This window comes from Cygnus olor, chromosome 1, assembly GCF_009769625.2.
Source record: "Cygnus olor isolate bCygOlo1 chromosome 1, bCygOlo1.pri.v2, whole genome shotgun sequence".
NCBI lineage: Eukaryota > Metazoa > Chordata > Aves > Anseriformes > Anatidae > Cygnus > Cygnus olor.
In genome coordinates, this window is record NC_049169.1 from 28,908,089 (window position 1) to 28,923,030 (window position 14,942).

At 37.8% G+C, this 14,942-nt stretch overlaps 1 protein-coding gene across 4 annotated transcripts in view; it reads left to right on the forward strand.

The window, feature by feature from the left end:
- The window catches only part of BMT2 (base methyltransferase of 25S rRNA 2 homolog), a 34,592-nt gene that overhangs the window by 12,433 nt on the left and 7,217 nt on the right, over positions 1-14,942 (forward strand). For all 4 annotated transcript variants that reach the window (XM_040550522.1, XM_040550513.1, XM_040550540.1 and 1 more), the window contains exons 3-4: positions 8,712-8,885; positions 14,418-14,532. In XM_040550522.1, coding sequence (XP_040406456.1) covers positions 8,712-8,885; positions 14,418-14,532 — 289 coding nt within the window. The remainder of the gene's footprint in view (positions 1-8,711; positions 8,886-14,417; positions 14,533-14,942) is intronic.

A 14,942-nucleotide genomic window follows, 5' to 3' on the forward strand; every position in this document is an offset into this window, starting at 1 on the left:
TTTATTGGTTCCTGAAACAAATAACCATCTTACTGTTCCAGCTTATTAGGGATATGTAGCTTATGAAATGATTTCTTCTAATGTGAGACCTCAAATGCATCTTCAACAATGTTTTTTTTCCCTCAAATGCTGAAGGTGTTTGCAAGTAGACCAATGAAGTAATTTTGTCTGAACCTAAACTGAACTAATGTAACAAGAGTAGTTCGAGTTTAATGTACAGAGTTTGGGTTTGATTTGTGCATATAAGTGCATGGATTTTAAACTTCTTACATGTCCTGATAACAAAATCATGGAACGAGTTCAAATAAATTATTTCAATCTTTGAGGAAACTTTAAGAGGATAAATGTTAGTCACTCGGGATTCCTACATAAAGTTGAGGCATACCATGGAATCTGTACAGCAGAAAAAACAATAGTTTGGAAATCTAACCTGGAGAAGAATTTATGCATGGCCCTGCCTTTGGGAATGTCTTCAGACAGATGAAGATGCTGTACATCTAGAGACAGACATACAGTGACTTTACTCATCTAGATGTTTAGAAAACCTTCTGATTTCCCATCATCGTATTACAGTTCTTTTAAATGATGTGACCTAGAGGAGGTCTATCAACTACATGTCATTAAGTCTTCGTAGGAATCTGTTAGTCTGTTCTTAGAATGCTGCAGTGATGGAGCTCTCCAACTTCCCTACAATCTTTAAAATCACTGAAGATTGAAAATAAATAGATTAAATATTAACAAAGTACCATTCTGTTCGAGTTCTGGAATAGTCACAGTGGAGGTGAGTGTTACATAGTAATAAGCAAAAGACAGTGAAGAAGAGCAGGCATGGTATCACTCTATTTAAACTTGTAACATAGGTCTTCTGATCCCAACCAATGAACAAAAAAGAGGGGGGCACAGACTGTGAAACAGTTGGTGTAGAGTACATCACCTTGGTGGCAAATTGAGATGTTCTGTGCCTGCTGGAAATGGAGCAAGTGATGACAAGCTCATTTTCTTTCTCTTTACAACAAACAAATATTTGAAAACCATTCCTTTATGTATCGATCGTTGATTCTTTAGGTTAAGAAAACGGTCAAGTGTTTCTTACCCTTTCCTGGGCATGTTTTGTGTTAAGTTGTCTCATCTTCAAGAGAGGTGAATCAATTTGAAAGAACTATGCCTAAAACTGGATGCAGCGTTCCACTGGCATTGTCAGAGATAAATAAAATGAAAAAATATCATTGAGGTTGTACTAAACTCTTGTCATGCAGCTGGCCTTGTTTGATGGGTTTTCTGGTGGTTTTCTTGGTTGTGTTGATTTTGTGTCATCAACTTATGCTCACTTCTGATCCACAACTGAGAGTTTCTTTTTTACAGGCTTTCTCAGTTGCTAGTTGTTTTCTGGTGTTTATGCTATTCATTACTTCTGTAGAAATATTGATCTTTGTCTCTTTACTAAATTACACTCTCTTAAATTATGCAGAGTTCTAATACTGAGATTTCTTGCAACTTCTCCTCTGTCCAGCTTGGCATCATTTGCAGAGCAGTTGAGAGGAATACTGACTGTTCTGGTTATCTGAGCAAGCACTGATTGTTTTGGACCCGGGACTGATTCCCATGCTACATTGCTTGATATTTTTTACAACTTGATTGTCAACTGATCTGTGAAACTTTTTCAGTAAAATTATATGCACTTTATTTAAAGTAATTTCTGCTAAGTAGTATTCCCTTAGCTTGTGGTAAGCTTGCCTGTTTCCCTGTAGGAGAGGGTAATGTTCCTTCCTGACAGTGGAAGAACAGTTGGTGTCCTTTGTATTGAAGCATTTTGACACTCTCACTTGTTTGTTTGTTGGGTGGTTGGTTTTTTTGGTAGTTCCCACAAGACCTACAGAGTAAACATTTAAATGTCTAGTTTGGGCCTTGCAGCATAAACTAAGAAGAAAATCCACCTGGTAGGAGACACTAAAATGCTCTGTCTCAGTATAAAGCTTCTTTTAAAACATGGACCTTTTTAGCCTGTAGAGTCCAGGGGTCAGGAAACTTATATCAGGGAAAAATAAAAAGGGTTACTTTTCACGTTTTTGAAAACTGAGGCCTGGATGGCTATATACCGAAACACAGCAGATTGACTTTGTGTTCTGCAATTTTTTTGTTCCTTATCAAAGGACCAGGAGGTGTGCCAGACAGGTGGCAGGCCCCGTTTTCCTTACTCCTCCTTGTGTCTAATTGCTTAATTGCACGCAAGAGAACTTCACATGCATGAGACATCACGGAAAGTTTTTGTTCGGTGCTTTAACTGTCTGTCGTCATGACAGCAGGAAGGTAGCTGATGTATTAGATGAAACTTAATTTGAGAGTGGAATGCTGAAAGTACTTGGGAACCACTGGTGTATCTCTGCTGAAGAAAGGATAGCTTGGGTTTTCTTGGTTTTCCTTTTAAGGAAGATCTTTTTAGACATATGAAACAGAAAAGTGTTTTTTTCCACTAGATTGAAAAAAAAATACTTTTTTTGGTAATCTTTCCTTCACTTTTCTTGTGTTCTTGTATAACCAGATACCTGATAAAGTAAACCAGAGGATGCCGAATAACCATCGGAGAAGCCAGGTGTACTTCTTTTCAGGATCAAGAATAATTTTCCTGCCAGGTTATCCTTTTGAAAGTCTTTCTAGTTATTTAGTTGAAGATACTGGCAAAATGCATATTGTGAAGTTAGTTCTTAAACCAGGTGACATAAAACTTACACTTTTACTTCATTAATTTTTATTTATAACTGCACATATTCAGATTCTAGAAACTGTAAAAGATAAAGCAGTAAGGGGTAGACTGTGCTGTTGACCATCTGCTGCCTTGTATAGGGCCATTTTTCTTTTATTTATCGTTCCATGGCAATATTATACAATTGCTAGCATGGGGGAAGAGGGCTTAAAACCTTGTCCCTTTCTAGATACAGCCTAGCTGAGTGGTGTTGTAAAAAGCCTGGACTGCACTGAGCTGTCTTTCCCTCGTTTTCTTTGTATATCTTTAGTAATCAAATGCAAGTAGCAAATGATATTTGGAAACTAACGTTTCTGTTTCTCTTTCATTTCAGTTACGTTACGACAAAAAACTTAAACTGAAATGGGATAAGATTGCATTTACCCTGAATAATTGTCCTAACTCTTAATTTTTGCTGTCATAGGTAGCCTGGTGAACCTTTGTATGGACAATGAATGCCAGCCTGTTCTGGTTCTAGTTAAACCAAAGCGAGCTAGACTAGCAGGTTTGCTTCTTTTTGTTGCTTTTGCATCAGTGTTAAGACTTGTGTTGACTTGGCTATTTTTTTAAATAACAAAAAGCAGAATCTGCAATTCTAACTAGCTAGCAATAGCTAACATGACAAAACATTATCTAGACCTGCATTTTTTAGTCTTTTGACAATTTTATGAGTAAACTGAAGAAATATGGTCTTGATGAAGTTACTTTTTAGGGAATACACAACTGCTTGGAAAAACTTGTGGAGAACAGATGTTAAAATCTTGTCTTAAATATTGTTTTACTGAGATGGGCTTTGTAAGTGTCTGTCCCTGCATCTATTGCCAATCAATATTTTTATTAACAGTCTGCTAGAATACAGTCTGTTCATAACATTTGCAAATGGGACCAAACAAGAATTGTCACTCTGAGGGCAGGACTAAGATTAATAATGATGTTAACTATACCAAATACTGTTAACTATGCAAATACAGGCCAGGAGTCATTGGTTATCTGTCAGTCTTTTAGAAAAGCATTTGGATTCTGTAGCAGACCACAAGCTGAATATGAAACACTCATGGGATGCTTTTTTCCCACAAAAGCAATGTTGTGTTTTTTTCCTATCAGCTAGGCTGTCTTAGTCATTAGTCAGATCTTATAAGATCTTTGAAAATAACTACTAGGTCTGTTTAGGATTGGAGGATAGAATAAATTAATGTTTGAAGTCTTTACAGTGCTGTTTTGTAGCTTTTTTGATGAATGCACTTAGTTGAGCAATTCACTTTCAATAGAATTAGTTAGAAGGGAGGTGGGGTAAAGAGGAGAAGGGAAACTATTTAAAATAGAAAAAGGATTTAATGCTCATTGTGCATGTTTGTATGACAGCCTTTATTTTTCCTTTTAAATACTTTGTTCTGACAAAACCATATCTGTTTGAGTGCTAGAGCTAATTAGAGCATTGATCATACGATAACTGCTAACTATTTTCAAATTCTTGAAATCGTCTGGTAGTGAAGGATATTGCCTCCAGAACTTGGTTTGTGGTGTTGGGGGGTGGACACAACATTGGAGAAATGTCTGATTACAGACCTGCTGTGGTTTCTCAAAAGGATAATGTCTCAAATACCTAGAACTGAGACCCAGTATGAAAAATAAATTGGGAAAATGGTGTATACAAGTTTCTCATCGTGAACTTAACAAAATATAATTAAGATAACTTAGAATACCTAGTGCTATCATAAAGGCTGAATAAAGGATTTCCTTAACCTAAATCTGTATGCTTATGACAACAGCAGAATGTTTTCCAGCCATCCTACACGATTAATGTCTCCAAGGGACCTTAAAAACTCTCCATTTCCTTGATTTTCTTCAGGATGAGGTAGGGGAGGTTAAACCTGTAGAAGAGTTCAAACTTTTTTTTTTCAGGCCAGCAGTTCTTTCAGTTGAGTTTAGTATACTTATTTGTAAACGTGTGGGAGGACGGAAGAAAAGTTTTGCAGACACGATGAGAAGTCTAGACTTTTCTTCAGCTCTGATGGGAAGTATGTTATTTCTCTATACCCTCACTGAACTTGATTTTAATATTAGATTCTGGTTAGTAAATAGTGTAAGGAATGTAAGTAAGGCTCACCTTTCCTTCTTTGAAAAGCAGAAAAGATGGACTGTGTACTCTTAGCCTGCAAAGCTGTCTCCTTGAAACTCTTGAGCATTCATAAAAAGCTATCATCAGAAACTGCTCTTTGCCAAGATAAAAAGTGACCAGCGTTAATTTAGTTGTTAGTTATTACTTGGCAAGAAAAGTAACTATTAATTCTTTTGACATATTTCAAATTTCATATGGTGTTTCTTTGGCAATTGAGGATTGAAACATCACCCCCTCCCTAGTTTTTTATATTCTGTTGAAACACACGGTTTTGGTTACTGTATTCTACAACAAAGCTTTCTTTCATAGCTGAAGAGTATGAACAAATGATTTATCTCATGAATATGTATCATACTCTCTAACTGGAACTTTCTATATGTGTCCAGCCCAAATGGGATTGGGGGGAGAGGGCGCAGAGAGGAGGCTGTTCAACTTGAACAAATTGGTTATTTCAGATTTGAAGTATAGAAAACAAATTTCACTGTGGAAGTACCTGGAATTTTTGTATAAGCAAAATATGAACTTCACACTTTAACCTGTCTCTGCCAGCAAACTTAAACAGTTAGAACTGAAAAGTTTATTTTGCTGGTTGTGTAAACTGTAGCAAGTGTTAGCTCAGGTAGCATTGAATTGCACAATTCTTCAAAACAAGTGTGTTAATTGTAGGGCTAATATATCATCAAAGAGCGGAAGCTTAAATGTCAGTTAGAAATGGAGTCGTGGCAGTTCTCAAGTTATAAAATAGATTCCTTATTTATTTCTCTTTGTAGATAATTAAGGGATAGTCTATTCATTACTTGAGACAGTTGTTAAATGCAGAGTCTTAAGTAACTGCATACTCAAAACCACAGTGTGATTGGTGATGGGGTTTTAATAACCGTAAAGTTAAACGTGTGGCTACATCAACAAGTTACTGTAAGGGTAACCTGCTGAGTGCCTTCCATTTTATTAACTACTGAGCAGTAGGTGCCAATGTGATCAGGTGCTACCCCATCATACGTGTGAGGTCCACTTCCATGAGGGGAGTACAGAGACAGCTCCTGTGAGGCTTTGGGGAGAAAACCCTCAGTGGTTATGAACTGTCATCTTAACCATTTTTTTTGTTGTTGTTTGTTTGTTGTTGGGGGGGGGGGAGGGTATTTGTTTGGATGTGTGGATTGGATATTTTGTGCTTCCCTGTGGCACGGCACAAGTATGCAGAAGGGATCTGAACATGAAGAGTTTTGCCCAGTCTCCAGCCACCTTTTGACTCTAGCCCCTCTTGTCCAGCAGCAAAAAACCCAGGAGTTGATGATGCCTCTCACCATAGTTGACTTTGGTGTTTCATGACATCAGAACTCAGTTGACGTGAGAGAGAGCTGTAAAATAATGGGAAAGAAACACTGAATTACAGCAGTACCAACTACGAGGAAGTAGTAGCTTCTTCATAGTGACAGGAGAAGTTATCCTACATTTTGCAAGTAGATTATTCTCCTGCACAACAGCTCACCAGTGTTAACCTGGGCAGCATGACAGCTTGTAGCGACGGAAAAAGTTGATAACATCAATAGTTGAGCAGAAGAAGCAATACATTCCTCCCAAGTTTGTGGATTTTTTTGTTTTGTTCTGATTTACCTGTTGGTGTCGTAGCTGTACGACATTATTTAGCCAGCTGTTGCTTCAGAATGTTTAAGAAGAGGTAACAAGAAAAAAGGCTTTTAGAGTAAAATTAAGACACTGCAAAATGCTTACAAGGTGGTAAGGTAGCTGTAACAGGGTAAGGAAATGGATTTTCCTGAGTTTGTCTTTTCTTTTGACTAAATGACACACAGCTAAATAGTTATAAAAGACATTGTCTCTAAACTGATTATATGCTTGTGAACAAATAATTTGATATAGTGTAAAATACAACTTTTATTAGCATAGCAGCAATAAATCCAAATCTTTTTCTGGGGTTTGTTTTTTTCCCCTAAGTTCAATGACAGACTTCTACTTTAACCGTGTTAATTTTGGAAATTGTTGTCTTCGTGTATATGCAATTTGTAATGGAGTTGGTGTAATTTCACAGTTTATGTATTTGGGATTATTGTAGCCTGGACTGCTGGTATTGCTTCTGTGTGTGATCTTGCTCAATACTGCCAAGGTGTGGATCTTATAATTTCTTTAGTGTCTTTTCCAGCCAGCTTCTCTTTGGTCTGAAAATAGCTTTGGTTACTGAGGAGTCGTAACTAAACTTGTTGACTATGAATATAATTTTTAATATGTTTGTTTCTCATAGGGCTGTTTACTACCGTAAGGTTACTGTCTGCATTTTAAACTTTTCATATTTACTGCAAGAATGCCTAGGGCCTGCTTAAGCAAGTAAGACTTGCTTGTACTTTGATTTTGTTAGGCACGGGTCAGTTTTGATCTCAAGGCCATTTAAGCATGTCAGCACAGAAATGTGTACAAGGTAACTTAGTTCTTTCCTTCACAGCAACAATTAACGATGTGGACACAATGTGCTACTGTAATTACATGTGTACAGATTTGGGGTGGTCATTCCCTGACAGCTTGGAGTAAAGTGGCTTCTATCTGTACCTGTTTGATCATATGTTTCTCTTTATGAAACTCAACAATAATGACAGTTTTAAACTTGTTCCTTCACATTTTCTGTGGTGGATATATTTGTTACCTACAATGTCACCAACACTTAAATAAGGCCTCTGTATTCCAAGACCTTGTCTATTTGTGATTTAACCTGCTATATTATACCAACATGTCTTTTCCCTGAATCTGGGAGGTGAAATACAAAGCAGGGTAAAGATAATACAATATAAGGCGCTATTAAACTAAATTTGAATTTGTCTTCTGGAACATTACCTCAAACCTCTGCAGCTTTTTTTTAGAGAAAAATCGAATATGTTTCAAGAAAGTATCGTAAAAATGCGTTGTTATGAAAACATAATTTGAACAAGTACTATTTTTGTTAAACTTTTCATGCAAATGCTTGGCTGGTGCATCTAATTAAAAATACTGCTTTGTGCAGGGTGAGTCAGGCTTTTTAATTTCACAGCAACAAATTGTTTCCATTTCTAGTTGTATTTTGTGGACAAAACAATTCGGTTATTCTCTGGAACATATGCTGGTGTCTCTTACAGTAATGCTGACTACTGGCTGAAGTATGCAGGTGCAATTTAACTCTTTTGATAACATTCATTCCTTTAAACTGGTTAACCTTTCAGTTCGTGTGTGACTGAATATTTTGTTCTGTTTCCTAACTAGCAAAATGCTTAAACAGGGAAAAAAAATGAAAGCTAAAATAAGTCTTCTGCAATAATACAGCTACTGCAGATGCTATTTTAAAAAGGAAAAAAAAAGTGTGTGGGGGCTCTAAATTAGAAACAGGTATAAATAAGTTAGGCCATAAGCCTGGGTTGTATTCGCCTTTTTTCACATTCTTAAAGTGCACTGCAAGACACAGATGTTTCAAAAGTCCCTGCATTTAGGAGGAGCTTAGTTAAAACTGCGTGTATGCAAGCATGCCTTGATAGAGAGCTGTGGTGTTCAGGTGATAGCTGCAGTTACCCACTGGTGATGTTCTGAGAAGACATCTGTTGTTTTGCATTGAAAGCTTATCCAGATAAAGTTAATTTGCGTCTGTTTATGCAACTGTGACTCACAGCCTGATATTTGGAAATAAAACACCTATCTGTCATTGGGGGTGTGTCACGTCGTTCCTAAAGCTGACTTTCCAAAGTTGCAGTAAAGCCGAGATTTGTTCTAAAGATGACAGAATTTGTATCTCTTAAACCTCTGTCTTGTGTTCTGTCTACAGTAATGACCAAAAATACCATTTTATTTTTCTGGGGGATTTTTTTTTTGTCTTTTCAGTGTATGCCGAGAATATTTTCAGAATGGCGGGAAAAGAAAAGCACTTGAGAAAGACGAAAAAAGAGCACTTCTTGCTTCGAAGACCACTCCAGCCTTCAATGTTTCCCAGCCTCCCAAGATTGAAGAACCCTTACCGAGTCTTGGCTTGACAAATCATGAGGCTATAACAGAAGAGTGAGTTTTACTTGTTTTCCAGACTTATTTCCTCTTTGTGTGATGAGACTTAGCTGCAGTTTTTTCCCTATAATATATTAGAGAAGTCTGATACGTTTGTTTTTCTAAGGGCATTTTCATGTGAATATATCCATGCATAAAGAAATAGTTGAGCTGTAGTATAAGTTTTGGTGGATCCAATAAAGATTGCTTGCGAATGACATCTTAGTCATCGCCATTTAAGTGTTAGAGTAATTTTGCTTTTGTATGTCATTGTTGTGCAGTGCAATTTATATTAAAGCTTGAGGTGAAATAAGGGAGAAGTTAATTAAGTTAGAATCTAATGGCTATTCAGTATTGTTGAAAAGTCAATTGCTTATGTAAGTACCAAGTGGCAAATGTAAATATCAGAGCACTTAAAACTTTCTGTTCATAAATAATTGCAGAGAAACTCTTGATTCCAATTATATACTTCAAAAGCAATTTTGAATTACAACCCTTAATTTTAAATATGCTAGTGTTCCGACGACTGGCTCTGCAGAAGTTGCACTACCCTTGAAGTATTTCCCTAACAACAGTTTTAACTTCTGTTTTTAACCTTCACTCAAGTAAGAGTTTTATTTTTCATATTCATGAGTAGCTTTTTTATTTCACTTACAGTCCACACTGTTTTTTTCCCTAAAAAAACAAGGCTTATGTTGGTGACGATTCCTTGTGTGATGTGAATAACTTAAGTTTAAAGGAATAAGAATGCATAAACACATTTCCATTAAATGTTATATTTGACTTGTTTCATACTCTGCGGACAGTTGTAAGAACTGGTCCATGAAACAGTTCCCTCTGCTCTGTGAAGGGGGTTTCTCATTACTGTAACGTCTGGAGTAAGCAACAAATGACAGTAAGGTTTTTAGTAGTTGTGCAGACCTTATAGAAATGGGGCATATCTGTTATAAACCACTGCCCATAGAAGTCAAATACTAGTTTCATTTGTAAGGCTGTTGTGGTTTAACCCCGGCGGGCAGCTCAGCACCACACAGCCACTTGCTCACCCTTCCCAGGTGGGATGGGGAAGAGAAAGAGAACTCATGGGTTGACATAAAGTCAGTTTCCTGGGTAAAGCAAAAGCCACATGCACAAAATCAAACAAGGAATTCATTTGCTCTTTCCCATCAGCAGGCAGGTATTCAGCCGCTTCCTTGAGAGCAGGGCTCATCACATGTAGTGGTTTCTTGGGAGGGCAAATGCCATCATTCCTGCCTTCTTCCTCCTTTACTCCAGCTTTTATTGCTGAGCGTGACGCCACGTGGTATGGGACGTCACTTTGGTCAGTCTGAGCCAGCCATCGTGGCTGTGTCCCCTCCCAGCTCCTTGTGTACCCCCAGCCTCCTCACTGGCAGGACCAGAAGCTGAAAAGTCCTCGGCTCTGTGTAAGTGCTGCTCTGCAACAGCTAAGTCATTGGTTATCATCACCGCTATTTTCATCAAAACCCAAAACTCTTGGTAGGCACTGAGTTAGCTCAGAAGTAAAAGGTTCCATGATGGTTTTAAAACTTAAAAAAGACCAGAAGATGCAGAAAAAAGTAGGTAGCACTCCATGAGATCCCAAAGGTAGTGGTAGAAAGTGCTGTGGGAACCAGAAGTGCAAGTTGTATTGCTACTCAGAAAGGCACTCAGCTACTTTGATGAAGCCATTTTCAGATGCTCATGTTGCTCGCCTCTTTGCAAGACTAAAATTGGTGAATCTCACGGAAATAACTAACGTGGGCATACAGATGAAAGTGGAAAAGGACTGGTAATATGTTGTCCCCAGTACCTATTTCCATCCCAGGAACAGTTCTTATGTGTCTAACATTGCATCTTCACCTGGTGTGAAGCTGGACTTCAAGGTGGTTCAGTCTTGAAATACAAAAGTGGCTGTTATCTGCTGTTTACTAGCTTCTCCCTTTGTTCTGTTTGAGTATTGTCATCTTCTTCCATCAGGTTGAAGTCTTGATTTTTATCCTTAATGGTAAAAATCATAACCTTCTTGCATAGATTCTTCTCAGGTGTTAGGTTGTATCTTAAGAGACAGTTAAGCCATCATTCCTTCTTTCATATAAGTGTATCTCAGCAAGCTAGTCCTTCCCATGGAGTGCATTTATGTCTGGATGTTACTAAGGATTTGAGATACACCGGTGTTGGCACTCAAAGCCAGTTGTATGGCTTTGTTCTGCTCTTCTGACAACAGCATAGGGCCTCGGAATTTTTTCCCCTCCCATCCTTGGATAAACAGTAGCTTAATAATTGAAAATTGTAAACCAGAAGTTCAGCATTTGAAATGATTAATGATAAAGATAAAGATAAAATGACTTTCCTGGTGGTTATATAACTATACTCTAGTTTCTAGTTTCCATCTACTTCCAAGAGAAAATATCACTTGCCTGTACAACACCTAGTTAAAAATATGTGCATTTTTAAGGGGGCTAATAATCAAGAACTGCAGTCCATTTAATAAAGTTCTTGAAATAAGCAAGTGTAGGATAAATTTAAAATGGACACATTTCCAGGTTACGGACACTTCTTCACCAGTTCCTGATCTTTATTCACTTTTTCTGCCACTATATTAGTGCGTTGGAGAGCTGTGGATTCAAGATGTGTTTGGAGATTTCCTACAGTGCAAAGCATTTCTTTTACTTTTCATATAGTTGCCTTGACTGAAAATCATTAGAAAAGGGGTTGAAGGGTGATTATCAATGAATTCAGCAATACTGCCTTTGTAACACAGTAATTGGCTCACCAGATCAGTGACTGTCACATAGATGACAGTTATGTTTTCACTGAGGAATCTGACTTGAGAGTTGTAGTGTTTAAAAAAAAAAAAAAAGAAAAGCAGGTGTCTGCACCAGTGGTCTGAAGACCTCCAAAATTAATTGAAGCGCCTAACTAAGATCCTGGTCTTATGATAGAAAAGATAGAACTGTCAGCCTGGGAACTGCTGTTAAGTTTCTCACTGCACCTGTGTTCAGAGGGGCAGCAGAACCTGACAAGCAGCAGGAAAGTCAAAACACAAGTGAGCACCTGAATCTCTGCTACTGTTAAGGTTTCAAAGTGTATTCACATTGAATTTGGAGTCTGGTAGTCTTACCAGAATGAAAGAGAAAGCTGTAATTGAAAGAACACCTATTAAAGTGAAAGGAGAAACTTATCTTTGTCCTGTATCAAACATCTTGGGATCTGTTGTCCATTAGTGTAGAAGAGATGGCTTCTGCTCAGCTTGGGATACAAGGGTGTAGCTATCCAGAAGCGTGCCATAATGCTGTCAGAAGTAATCTGAGCGGTGCAACCTCTTCACTGAGTCAAAAGCAACACCGCCGCCAAGAATGTAGGTTTTATAAGAGGGAAACAGAATGCATCACAGTGATTTTTCATTTCACCATAGGTGCAGTGGGTTCTCCTGGAGATAAGTGGGTTCTATATTGTGTTACTTAAAATTAAGTCTAAGTATTTCATCTAACGCTTTAAATGGAAAATGTTGAGACCTTTAGAGGCTGTTGCTCTTCTTTATTGGAAGTTTTCTCTGAGCTGGACTATAGAATCAAATTTTCATTTTGTTTCTTGTGGTCCCATGCATCTTCAATTATTTTGTTGTTACTGTTAGACTAATGTAGAACACTAGTGTACATATAGTATTTGAATGAAAAAGTCTAAGCCAGTAGACTTGACATGAAAAAGACACTAAGCCATTAGAGTCTGTATTTGCTAGACAAGGAGTGCTGCTCTGAGAAGTACTAACATTACATGGAAAAAGACACTGCTTGACTCAAGCCCATGTTTGTGATTTCTTGCCACTAGGATCTCAATGGTCCTTCTGTGTCATTCATTCTGTTGCACAGATTACATTGTCATTGGCATCCAAGTTGGGGAAAATTTTTGCAATCATCTTCATTTTGAAATCCCACTTGGTGTCAGCTGTCTCACAGGGTAGCTTGGTAATGTGTGTGGTTTTAACTGAGAGTTAGAGGTAATCGTTGTGCTGTTTGCCTTGGTGGTGCTGGTAGTTTGACGGAAGAATTCCCTGGATATTTCCTATGAAGAAGGAAAATCCATAAGACGGGTAGTGTTATTCAGCTGAAGGCAACAAGGAATCCTCTCTTGCTTCTCTAACATCATCTTCATGGTAGATCATTGAGAGTTAAGGAAGAGTTTGGGGAGGAACATAGAGAACTGTGATCTCTTTATTGCTTCTTAAAAACTTTTTCTGCGGTATTGCTTACAGTTTTATTGTTGATGTGAGTACAGCCATGGCGCTTTTGGACTCCATTAGCTCTGTAGATCTGTTTCTGAAAGTTTTTGCAGTTACGTTTTTCTAGGGCTGAATCTTTCTCAGAAAGGCAACAAATGATATTTTGGAGGTGCCAGTTTAGAATTGGCTACAGAAACTGGAAGCAAAAAGCAACACTCACTCACTGGAAAGTTATCAGTCTCCTCCCTGTGAAAGCTATGAGTTCACTTCTGTTTGCATCTGTTAATGGATTTTGGGTGTTCTAGGTTCTTACAAAACATAACGGAAAATTCTTAGCTATAGCCCTGTAAATGGTCCAATAGAAGGAATTCAAACTCTTGAGCGCTAGTGGTCCAAGTGGTTATTGCTCCAACTTCACTTGCCAGTTTTTAAGTTTGTGGTGCTGTACGGACTGATCCAACTTTCATAGCATCCACTGAAAATAAAGTTGGAGTGAAGCTCAAGTAGTCATCCATTTGCAAAAATGCTAGCTAAAACAAAGCTAATAGAGTATTTTTAGATATTTTGCATGGAATAACTAGATGTTTTCACATTCAGGGATATTTTTGTTTATTTTGGAATACAAGTGGATGTCCTCTGCTTAAACCAGTTATGACACTTGACTTCGGATGCCCTTTTAAATGGGGCTGATGAGTAGGTAGGTCATGGAGTGCTGTCAGTTTCTCTTATGTACTCCTGAAACTTCAACTCTAATGACTTGTGTCACTTAAACTTCAATAAGTACCACAAAAAGGTAAGTGGGGAAACACAAAGCGATAGAGAAATTACTGATCAGCATGAGTAGTGGACGCACTGGTTGCCGTTTTACTTTGTTACTATAAGTACAAGTTAGGAGGAAGTTTTACACCCAGAGGCTGGGAAGGCAACAGAACAGGCTGCCCCGAGCAGCCGTGGATGCCCCATCTGTGGAAATGTTCAAGGCCAGGCTGGATGGGGCTTTGGGCAACCTGGTCTGGTGGGAGGTGTCCCTGTCCATAGCGGGGGGGGTCGAACTACATGGTTGTTAAGGTCCTTTCCAACCTGAGCCCTTCTATGAAGTTAAAGTATTACAGGTACTCTTAAGGTAAATTTTTCAGCTTGAGGGGGTCATCTGCTTTACTGTTCGTTTGATTCTTTAGACGTCTCAGCAGTTCAGTTAAGGCATTCACTTATATTAGTCACTGCCATAGTATTCAACAAGAATATCTTTTGTGTTAATTATGTGAAATTGTAATTCAGAATATAGCTTCAAAAATAACACTTGATAAAACTGACTTCTTGCTGCTTCTTAGGTTGCTTCATTCCTTGGGAAAGATCAGATTACTTGACGTTGGTAGCTGCTTTAATCCGTTTTTGAAGTTTGAAGAATTTCTGACAGTTGGCATAGATATTGTTCCAGCTGTTGAGGTATGTAACATTTACTATGTTTGATATAAATTTGGCTCTCAAATATTTTAGAATACTTCAAAATGGCTGAAAAAAAAAAGGTGTTTAATACTTCATCAGTATGTATCCTAAACATCTGTGTTGTAAAAGAAACGGTGGTCCTTCTATTACATCCATGAACAGGCTTCAAAATAATAGCTAAATGTAGTTTTGATTTTAAAATACATTTTTGTTCAAGAGTTATGCCTTTATAATGCTGTTGTGCATCTTAAAACTAGAAAAACTTTAGCCATCTTTTAATGCAGTCTCAGATGAGTTCTTGCATCTTAAAAGCCATAAATGAAAATTGAGTAGGCTTGTGCTTAGACTTGAACCTCTGGTAAGCTGCATTTGCTGACAGAAAGAAATAGTCAGTGCCTCTACTTGGTGTA